The sequence below is a fragment of the Trematomus bernacchii genome, unplaced genomic scaffold, assembly GCF_902827165.1.
Source record: "Trematomus bernacchii unplaced genomic scaffold, fTreBer1.1, whole genome shotgun sequence".
Classification (NCBI taxonomy): Eukaryota; Metazoa; Chordata; class Actinopteri; order Perciformes; family Nototheniidae; genus Trematomus; species Trematomus bernacchii.
Window position 1 is genome coordinate 452,847 of NW_022987737.1, and position 11,179 is coordinate 464,025.

The 11,179-nt window shown below is 49.7% G+C and overlaps 1 protein-coding gene across 1 annotated transcript; it reads left to right on the top strand.

The window, feature by feature from the left end:
• Nucleotides 1-501: 501 nt before the first annotated feature.
• Nucleotides 502-6,837, top strand: baz1a (bromodomain adjacent to zinc finger domain, 1A; the record flags this gene model as incomplete). Its single annotated transcript, XM_034146086.1, is given in 10 exon segments — nt 502-683; nt 989-1,103; nt 2,572-2,850; nt 4,284-4,424; nt 4,728-4,826; nt 4,928-5,015; nt 5,185-5,298; nt 5,538-5,750; nt 6,231-6,326; nt 6,699-6,837. Coding segments are annotated over 9 exon segments (1,282 nt in total), but the record flags the coding sequence as incomplete, so codon positions are not given.
• Nucleotides 6,838-11,179: the final 4,342 nt, after the last annotated feature.

Consider the following 11,179-nt stretch of genomic DNA (forward strand, 5'->3'; position numbering starts at 1 on the left):
ACTCACCGCGGGCCTCCTCACAGTTTCCAGGGCAACCATTGGCTGCCGGTGAAGGAGCGGCGGGACGGCGGACCAACCGGCGCTGAGGAGGAACAGCGAAGCCCCGCCCACCCACTCACTCCGCGCGGTGCGTTCAGGGACACGGCCCAGATCCGGAACAAACACAGTAACTTTTTTTCTGTCAATCACAAGTTAAACTATGACCTTTATAAGTATTAATATCTTACTTATTGTGAGTTGCTTTAGATGAAAGCGCCGGCCTAATGTAATGTAAGGTCTATTTATACTTTATATCGTTTGTACTCATTTATGTGTTTGTGTTGCTACGACAACTGAACTTCTACGGTTCAATAAGTACAACATAAATAAATGAATATACAAATGTAAAGTAGAATACAAAATTAGTTAGTGATTTGCCGAATGTAAAAGTATTTTATTAAAAACGATTTACCCACATACAAATGTTTAATATAATACACAAAGTAACACCCGTTGTTCTTCATTGATGTGTGTATAACAGTCGGTAGAGTGGAACACTGCAGTTTCCCAGCTTCGGCAGGGTCCCTGAAGCATCTGAAAGTTAGTCAACAGAGCAGCTCCGGCTCAGCGCAGATCCACCGGGACTTTCCTCCGGTTTCTATCGATCTGTTCCGCGGATCTTCCGTCCACAGCCTCACAACTCGGTAAAGTCCTCCAGGCCCAGATTCCCCGGAGGAGTACCGAGAGCCAGCGGCGGTAGAGAGGCTGAAAGTGGTCGAGGGAAGCCGGTCAAAGTGCTGCCTCTCTGGGCTCCATGTGCAGATTATCACTAACAAAAGACCCGCCAGAAGGCTCTCTTCTCCCGCCGCTTCTCTCCGTGTTTCTCCGGTCTCTCGGTCCAGAGACCCGGTTCTGACCCGGTTGACCCGGTTCTGGACTTTAGGGTTGTTTATCCGCACTTTGTGTCCCGGTTCGGCCTCTCTGACCCGGTTCCCTCTCTTCTCCACAGAGATGCCGCTGCTCCACAGGAAAGCTTTCATCAGACAGAAACCTCCCGAGGACCTGAAGCCCGAGGAGGAGGTGTTCCTCTGCAAGATCACTCACGAGATCTTCAGGGGATACGAGTGAGTACCTGAGTCCCCTCACCTGTATGTCTCACCTGTATGTCTCACCTGTCCTCCTCTCACCTGTCCTCCTCTCACCTGTCCCCCTCTCACCTGTCCCCCTCTCACCTATCCCCCTCTCACCTGTCTGTCTCACCTGTCTGTCTCACCTGTCCTCCCCTCTCACCTGTCCTCCTCTCACCTGTCCCCCTTTCACCTGTCCCCGTCTCACCTGTCCTCCTCTCTCACCTGTCTGTCTCACCTGTCCTCCTCTCTCACCCTCTCACCGGTCTGTCTCACCTGTCCCCCTCTCACCTGTCCTCCTCTCTCACCTGTCCTCCTCTCTCACCTGTCCCCCTCTCACCTGTCCTCCTCTCTCACCTGTCCCCCTCTCACCTGTCCCCCCCTCACCTGTCCTCCCCTCTCACCTGTCCTCCTCTCTCACCTGTCCTCCTCTCTCACCTGTCCTCCTCTCTCACCTGTCCCCCTCTCACCTGTCCTCCCCTCTCACCTGTCCCTTTTAAACAGCTCTGTTAAGCTTGCAGTAACGTCTTCTTTCAGACTGACAGGTACACGTTGTGTCCTCGGGTGCTGAACAGGTGAAAAGTGGACAGGTGTAGTGTTAGCCTGAAGTTAGCCTAGCTCAGTGAGCTCAAGCTGCTAGCTGTGTTGGCTAACGTTAGCATGTTAGCTCAGGCCTACTGACACTGATGTCAATAAAGTTGACCTCACCTGCTCAGGGTCAGCAGGTGAGGTCAGAGGTCAGCAGGTTTGAACACACTTCAACCCTTAAATATATGAAACCCTCTTTGAGCTGAAATACACTCGTATTTATTTATAAACCTGAAGGACAAAAGTATTTATATATCAAATATAACAAAATGTCTGCTCTGATTGGTTAGCTGGCTCTGTTGTGATTGGTCAACAGCTTAGAGATGTCCCGCCCCTTAGCCTATCACCTACAATGGGTTAAATGATGTCTCACTCCTTGGTGATTATAAACAGTGTCTCACTCCTCTCACTCCTCAGTGATGTTAAACAGATATCTCACTCTCTCCTCTCACTCCTCTCTCCTGTATGTCTCACTCTCTGTAGTGATTTCTTTGAGCGCACCTTCCTGTGTAACTCTCTGGTGTGGAGCTGCTCTCTCCTCAGTGTCTCACTCCTCATGTCTCACTCCTCTCTCCTGTATGTCTCACTCTTCTCACTCCTCTCACTCTCTCTCCTCAGTGATTTCTTTGAGCGCACCATCCTGTGTAACTCTCTGGTGTGGAGCTGCTCTCTCCTCAGTGTCTCACTCCTCATGTCTCACTCCTCTCTCCTGTATGTCTCACTCCTCTCACTCTCTCCTCAGTGATTTCTTTGAGCGCACCATCCTGTGTAACTCTCTGGTGTGGAGCTGCTCTCTCCTCAGTGTCTCACTCCTCATGTCTCACTCCTCTCTCCTGTATGTCTCACTCTTCTCACTCCTCTCACTCTCTCTCCTCAGTGATTTCTTTGAGCGCACCATCCTGTGTAACTCTCTGGTGTGGAGCTGCTCTCTGACGGGGCGCTCCAGCCTCACCTACCTGGAGGCTCTGGAGAGTGAGCGTAGAGCCAGGCTGTCTCTGCAGAGCTTCTCTCAGGTGCTCCTGGTTCCTCTGCTGCACCTGGCGGCTCTGAGTCATCGCGCCAGGCTGAGTGAGCTCTGTGAGGACGTGCACTCCTTCGTGAAGGACCGCTACTTCCCCGGGGAGACGCTGGACGTCACGGTGCGCAACGGGACCAGGTAGATACAGAAATATTAAAATGTCAAAGGTGTTATCCTCATATGCTCAGCAGCTGCAGGGTAGAATGAAAGTCTTCTGACCTGAGCTCCTCCCACAATGCAACATATATCATAAAACATAGTGAGTAGAGTTGGTGCGGTCGGCTCGCATGTTGCGGACAAAGTTAAAAGCACAAGACGAAAAGTAATACACTGAAATAAAATGAATCCCAAATGACTTCCCCGGGGAGACCAGGTATACCCTATCATCTGTTAAAATGATGACTAACACGGCACTACCTGGTACAAGTGTTGGTCAACAGCTTTCAAATCTAAACGGCTCCACCTGTTATAAATCTGCTCAAAGACAGTTGGTCACCCCGTCAGAGACTTCCTGACTCACATCCCATAATAACCTGAGAGGCTCCAGCAGCATCCTCTGGACCCAAAGCATGCTCTGACAGAGAATCTGAACTGCTACCATCTGATGAAGACCACTAAGGTCAGCCTGAAGCATCCTCTGTGCTCCAGTCACCCTGAAGCATCCTCTGTGCTCTAGTCTGCCTGAAGCATCCTCTGTGCTCCAGTCTGCCTGAAGCATCCTCTGTGCTCCAGTCAGCCTGAAGCATCCTCTGTGCTCCAGTCAGCCTGAAGCATCCTCTGTGCTCCAGTCACCCTGAAGCATCCTCTGTGCTCTAGTCTGCCTGAAGCATCCTCTGTGCTCCAGTCACCCTGAAGCATCCTCTGTGCTCCAGTCACCCTGAAGCATCCTCTGTGCTCTAGTCTGCCTGAAGCATCCTCTGTGCTCCAGTCAGCCTGAAGCATCCTCTGTGCTCCAGTCACCCTGAAGCATCCTCTGTGCTCTAGTCTGCCTGAAGCATCCTCTGTGCTCCAGTCAGCCTGAAGCATCCTCTGTGCTCCAGTCAGCCTGAAGCATCCTCTGTGCTCCAGCCCTCTCAGTGAACACAGAGCTACAGATCAGATCACGCTGAAGGCTCTTTGAGCAGCTCTCACTGATCCTGCTGTGATGTTACATGTTGTTGTTTCTCATGAGTCTTGATGTTGGTCAGTTGATGTTACTCATGGAGCTGCTGGGATGTTACACATGGAGCTGCTGTGATGTTACACATGGAGCTGCTGTGATGTTACACACGGAGCTGCTGGGATGTTACACATGGAGCTGCTGTGATGTTACACACGGAGCTGCTGGGATGTTACACATGGAGCTGCTGTGATGTTACACACGGAGCTGCTGGGATGTTACACATGGAGCTGCTGTGATGTTACACATGGAGCTGCTGGGATGCAAGGAGCATCTCAGACTTCATCTGATCAGTAAAGGATTATCCTATTGTCTATCCTATCGTAACAATACTGTCAGTGTCTACGAGTGTGCTGCAACTTCTAATGACTCTTTATGAATGTGTGTGTGTGTGTGTGTGTGTGTGTGTCAGACATGTGTGTGAGGTGCTGCAGGTTAGCTCTCCTCACTCGAGCGCTAATGGTCACGCTAAAGCAGCCGGCGGCGGCGACTCCATCGTGATCAGCGACAGCGACGAGGAGAGCAGCGCCTTCCAGAGTCCCAAGAGCAACGGGTCAGTGGGGTCAGGGGTCAGAGGGTCAGTAGGGTCAGGGGTCAAAGATAGACAGGTGTACAGAAAGATTGAAAAGTCAAAATATTACAGAAAAAATATCTTGCTTTTTTTTTTTTTTATTCAGAATATTTTTGTAGGAACTTGTAGGAAAAAAAATATAGATTATTTATTTTAAAGGAATAATGAACATTTGATACGAGGAGATGTGTGTGTGTGTGTGTGTGTGTGTGTGTGTGTGTGTGTGTGTGTGTGTGTGTGTGTGTGTGTGTGTGTGTGTGTGTGTGTGTGTGTGTGTGTGTGTAGCAAGAAGAAGCCTCTGAACCCGTCAGTGTTTAAGTACATGGTGAGGATGCTGGAGGACCAACACAGCCAGTCCTTCACTGTGAAAGCCAATCAGATCAGGTGAGGAGCCGCACAGCTGTTCAGTAACGCTAACACATGCTAACGGTACCCAAAACATTAAGATCGTAACGGTGTGTGTGTGTGTGTGTGTGTGTGTTCAGTCGCAGGAAGAGCAGTGTGTCCAAAGAGAAGCTGAAGCTGCTGTTTAAACAACACTGTGAGCCAAACAACGGCACCATCGCACTCAAGGTGAGACACACACACACACACACACACACACACACACACACACACACACACACACACACACACACACACGGCTACACAACAACCAACCAACCTGCTGACTTCCTGTGTGTTGATGATGACTTCCTGTGTGTTGATGATGACTTCCTGTGTGTTGATGCTTCCTCTCTAGCCCTCCTCAGTGCTGAAGTACCGGCTCGCTGAACAGAGTTTCTCTCAGTTCTTCCCTGACGACCCCCCCATGTTCCCCTTCAGCCCTAAAGCTGCACGGAGCTCACCTGCACAGGTAACATCACACTCTGATAGATCACCTGCACAGGTCACACTCTGATAGATCACCTGCACAGGTCACACTGTGATAGATCACAGGTCACACTCTGATAGATCAATAATATGAACCTGTATGAATCTACAGGAATCACCTGTTTGATTTGAGATGATAATGATGTGTTTTCAGGCTGAAGGACAAGCTGCAGTGTAATGAGTATTACATGTTGTATTAATCTAAGTTGAATGTGTTTACAGACGGGCTCTGCGCTGCTGAAGGAGAAGCTGCAGCTGCTGCATCACAGGGAGGAGATGGCGTCTGCCGCTCAGGACAGAAACAGACTGCAGGAGGCCAAGAGGAGAGAGAGGGAGGATAAAGAGAGGATGAAGGAGGAGCAGAGGAGGAGGTTTGAGGAGGAGAAAGTGAAGAGGAGGGAGGAGAAGGAGCAGAGGAAGCTGGAGAAGGACCGGGTACGTCTTTATATCATAACTATCTATTATACTGCTTATAACGGGGATCTATCATCTCGTGCTGTATCTCTGATATCACTCTGATGTCAGAGTGATATCAGAGTGATATCACTCTGACGTCAGAGTGATATCAGAGTGATATCAGAGTGATATCAGAGTGATGTCAGAGTGATGTCAGAGTGATATCACTCTGACATCACTCTGATATCACTCTAATATCACTCTGACGTCAGAGTGACATTAGAGTGATATCACTCTAATGTCACTCTGATGTCAGAGTGATATCACTCTTATATCACTCTGACATCACTCTGACATCACTCTGACATCACTCTGACATCACTCTAATATCACTCTGATGTCACTCTGACGTCACTCTGATGTCACTCTGACATCACTCTAATATCACTCTGATGTCACTCTGACGTCACTCTGACATCACTCTAATATCACTCTGATGTCACTCTGATGCTCTGACAGGAGAGAGAGAAGCTGAAAGAGGAGAAGAAGAAGTATGCAGAGCGTCTGAAGCTGTGGAGCAAACCCAGAGAGGACATGGAGTGTGAGGACCTGAAGGTCAGTGAACGCACCACGGAGACCTCAGTCCAGATGGTTATCTTGTTTAATATTTAAGTTCATGATGTGTGTTTATGTCTGTCTGCTCTGTACTAATAAAGTTAATATTGAACGAGGGCTTGGCGATAAAACGATGTTGAAAACTGTAATCGATAAACAGAGTTTTAAACGGAACATTTGGAGCGACAGGAACTGTTATCATATTTAGAACTTTAATGATTTCAGTGTAAAGCGGTGATGGTTCTGGTGAATGTTTGTTGCGCATTAGAACCATCAGGTCCAGAGGAGAACCTGTAAACTGTGATTATAGATGGTTCTGATTTATACACGGAACCCACACATTAATCACGGTTCTACCTCTGTGTTCTGCAGGATCTCCCCCTCCCGGTTCCGGTGAGAACCCGTCTGCCAGCCGGTCTGTTCGGAGACGCTCTGCTGGTTCTGGAGTTCCTGCGGGCCTTCGGAGAAATCTACGGCCTGAAGGACGAGTTCCCCGACGGAGTTTCTCTGGGTGAGGAACCTTAGTTACACCTGACAGAACCCTGAGGTTCCTCTGATCGGTTACCACAGCAGAACCCTGAATTTCCTCTGATCCTCTGATCTGTTACCACAGCAGTACCCTGAGGTTCCTCTGATCCTCTGACCTGTTACCACAGCAGAACCCTGAGGTTCCTCTGATCCTCTGACCTGTTACCACAGCAGAACCCTGAGGTTCCTCTGATCCTCTGACCTGTTACCACAGCAGAACCCTGAGGTTCCTCTGATCCTCTGATCTGTTACCACAGCAGAACCCTGAGGTTCCTCTGATCCTCTGATCTGTTACCACAGCAGAACCCTGAGGTTCCTCTGATCCTCTGACCTGTTACCACAGCAGAACCCTGAGGTTCCTCTGATCCTCTGACCTGTTACCACAGCAGAACCCTGAGGTTCCTCTGACCTGTTACCACAGCAGAACCCTGAGGTTCCTCTGATCCTCTGATCTGTTACCACAGCAGAACCCTGAGGTTCCTCTGATCCTCTGACCTGTAACCACAGCAGAACCCTGAGGTTCCTCTGATCTGTTACCACAGCAGAACCCTGAGGTTCCTCTGACCTGTTACCACAGCAGAACCCTGATGTTCCTCTGACCTGTTACCACAGCAGAACCCTGAGGTTCCTCTGATCCTCTGATCTGTTACCACAGCAGAACCCTGAGGTCCCTCTGATCCTCTGACCTGTTACCACAGCAGAACCCTGAGGTTCCTCTGATCTGTTACCACAGCAGAACCCTGAGGTTCCTCTGATCTGTTACCACAGCAGAACCCTGAGGTTCCTCTGATCCTCTGACCTGTTACCACAGCAGAACCCTGAGGTTCCTCTGATCTGTTACCACAGCAGAACCCTGAGGTTCCTCTGATCTGTTACCGCAGCAGAACCCTGATGTTCCTCTGACCTGTTACTACAGCAGAACCCTGAGGTTCCTCTGATCCTCTGATCTGTTACCACAGCAGAACCCTGAGGTTCCTCTGATCCTCTGACCTGTTACCACAGCAGAACCCTGAGGTTCCTCTGATCTGTTACCACAGCAGAACCCTGAGGTTCCTCTGACCTGTTACCACAGCAGAACCCTGAGGTTCCTCTGATCTGTTACCACAGCAGAACCCTGATGTTCCTCTGACCTGTTACCACAGCAGAACCCTGAGGTTCCTCTGATCCTCTGATCTGTTACCACAGCAGAACCCTGAGGTTCCTCTGATCCTCTGACCTGTTACCACAGCAGAACCCTGAGGTTCCTCTGATCTGTTATCACAGCAGAACCCTGAGGTTCCTCTGATCTGTTACCACAGCAGAACCCTGAGGTTCCTCTGACCTGTTACCACAGCAGAACCCTGAGGTTCCTCTGATCCTCTGACCTGTTACCACAGCAGAACCCTGCGGTTCCTCTGATCTTCTACCACAGCAGAACCCTGAGGTTCCTCTGATCTGTTACCACAGCAGAACCCTGAGGTTCTTCTTATCTGTTACCACAGCAGAACCCTGAGGTTCCTCTGACCTGTTACCACAGCAGAACCCTGAGGTTCCTCTGACCTGTTACCACAGCAGAACCCTGAGGTTCCTCTGACCCGTTACCACAGCAGAACCCTGAGGTTCCTCTGACCTGTTACCACAGCAGAACCCTGCGGTTCCTCTGATCATGTCGCTGAGTGGTTGCTGGGGTCTGAGTTAGTGTTGTCACGATACCAACATTTTGGTTTCGATACCGATACCAAGTCAAGAATTGCGATTCCGATTTTTTTTCGATACTTTTCTTTTATTATTTTCATGATCAATAAAATTGTAGTTTATCTGTTAAGTGTTTTCTTCCAACATGGTCTCTTCTTTATACTTGAGTTTATGTGATTTCGTTGATAGTTAACTTTATATTTTATTAACATGTAATAATAATTATTTATATTACTGTACTGACTAAATGTACATTGCAGATGTTAGCCACATTGGTAAGTTAGCTAAACAGATAGCCATATTAGACAGTTATCATTGCCATTAATTGCCTCGTCAAACTACGAAAACGTTCGTTTGTCACAAAATAAATGAGACTTGTTTGACTTAGATTTGAGGGCATGGGCTCGAGCATGATGTAATTATAATAATAATAGCTTGCATTTATATAGCGCCTTTCGAGGGACCCAAGGTCGCTGTACAGTAATAGGGCAAAAACAAACATAACAAAACAAAAGTCAGACAGACAAAACAACAGATCGATTAGGGGCCGAAAGCCTTGGCAAACAGATGGGACTTGAGGGCCCTTTTGAAGGCGTCGAGTGTGGGGATGTTGCGAATCTCCGCAGGGAGAGCGTTCCAGAGGGTGGGGGCTGCCACACTGTAGGCTCTGTCCCTGAAGGTTCGCAGTTTGGTGCGGGGGGTGGTGAGCAGGCCAGAGTCTGAGGACCGCAGGTTCCGGGGTGGGGCATGTGGGTGAAGGATGTCCGATAGGTACTGGGGGGCAAGGGCATGGAGGGACTTGTAGGTGAGGAGGAGTACTTTGTAAGATATACGGGACTTGACCGGCAACCAGTGTAGGTGGATGAGGGTGGGAGTGATGTGCTGCCACGGCTTTGTGTGTGTGAGTACCCTAGCAGCACAGTTTTGGACATACTGGAGCCTGTCCAGGGTTTTTTTGGGAACCCCGAACAGGACACCATTGCAGTAGTCCAAGCGGGTGGTGACAAATGCATGTATTAGGGTTTCGGCAACCGACTCCGAGAGTGATGGTCGGAGTCTGGCAATGTTCCTCAGGTGGAAAAAGGCCGATTTGGTCACAGATTTGACGTGGGAATGGAAGGAAAGGGTGGAGTCAAGGATGACACCCAGGTTGCGGGCTTCAGGAGATGGGGAGATGGAGCAGCCGTCGACCTCGAGGATGAAGTCACCAACCTTCTGGAGCAGGGCCTTGGGTGCCACAACCATGAGCTCTGTTTTATTGCTGTTTAGTTTGAGATAGTTGGAAGACATCCATGTTTTGATGTCATGCAGGCAGTTGATGAGGGACTGAGGGGGGAGCTGGGAGGATGGAGTGGTGCTGAGATACAGTTGGGTATCATCAGCGTAACAGTGGAAATTGAGCCCATGATGTCGGATGATCTGGCCGAGGGGGAGCATGTAAATGGTGAACAGGAGGGGGCCAAGCACAGAGCCCTGGGGTACACCGTGGTGGACTGGGGCCGGGGGTGAGTTTGAGCCACTGATGGAGACAAACTGTTTCCTGTTATGGAGGTAGAATGTGAACCAGGACAGCGCTGTGCCAGTGACACCTAGGAGGTCTGAGAGGCGGGTGAGGAGGATGTTGTGAGAGATGGTGTCAAACGCTGCAGAGAGGTCCAGGAGGATGAGGATGCTGAGGCGGCCAGAGTCAGCAGCAGTGAGGAAATCGTTGGTGATCTTGATGAGGGCAGTCTCAATGCTGTGTTGCTGTCTGAAGCCGGATTGGAAGGGCTCATAGAGCTCATTATTATGTTATCTATCACATTCGCTAACCTGTCTGTCTTTACACAGCTCTGGATGCCGGTCGGCGAGGTGCTTAGCCAAGTTTGATGTGTTGGCTCCCTTGGTTTGCAGGGATCTAAAACATGTCTTACAGACAGGCCTTGTGGTGTCCGTAGGCTTGCCCTCACTGTCAGAGATATAGCTACAATACTTCCACATTTCGCTTCTGGCGTCTTTCTTGTCAACAAGACGAGGCGCAGCGGCAGTTGCACTCCCACTTGCAGCTTCTCGTTTTCTCACATGCTCTGGCAGCTAGCGCGTGCACGAGAGAGGGGAGGTACTTAGAGCGTGCTTGAGAGGGGAGGGGCTGCAGGCACGGCTGCAGGGAGTGGAAGCAGAGCGCTGAACACACACGGCTCTTATTAAAACAGCGCTTTCTCCCCGGAGTACTTTTCCCCGTCATTCTTAAAGTACCGACACTAATGAAACGGAGGAATCGTAACGTTTTTAACGACAGGGTATCGCGGTACCTTTCAAGTATCGGTACACCGTGCAACACTAGTCTGAGTGCACGTTAGTGTCTCTGGACAGAGTGCACGTTAGTCTCTCTGGACAGAGTGCACGTTAGTCTCTCTGGACAGAGTGCACGTTAGTCTCTCTGGACAGAGTGCACGTTAGTCTCTCTGGACAGAGTGCACGTTAGTCTCTCTGGACAGAGTGCACGTTAGTCTCTCTGGACAGAGTGCACGTTAGTGTCTGTGGACAGAGCATCTAACTGGAGGATAAAGGCTCTGATGCTCATCCACTCTTCAAACCTTCACTGGTTACAGAAAAGGAGTCTATCAGTGTTATTGATCTCTCTCTCTCTCTCTCTGTCTCTCTCTCTCTCT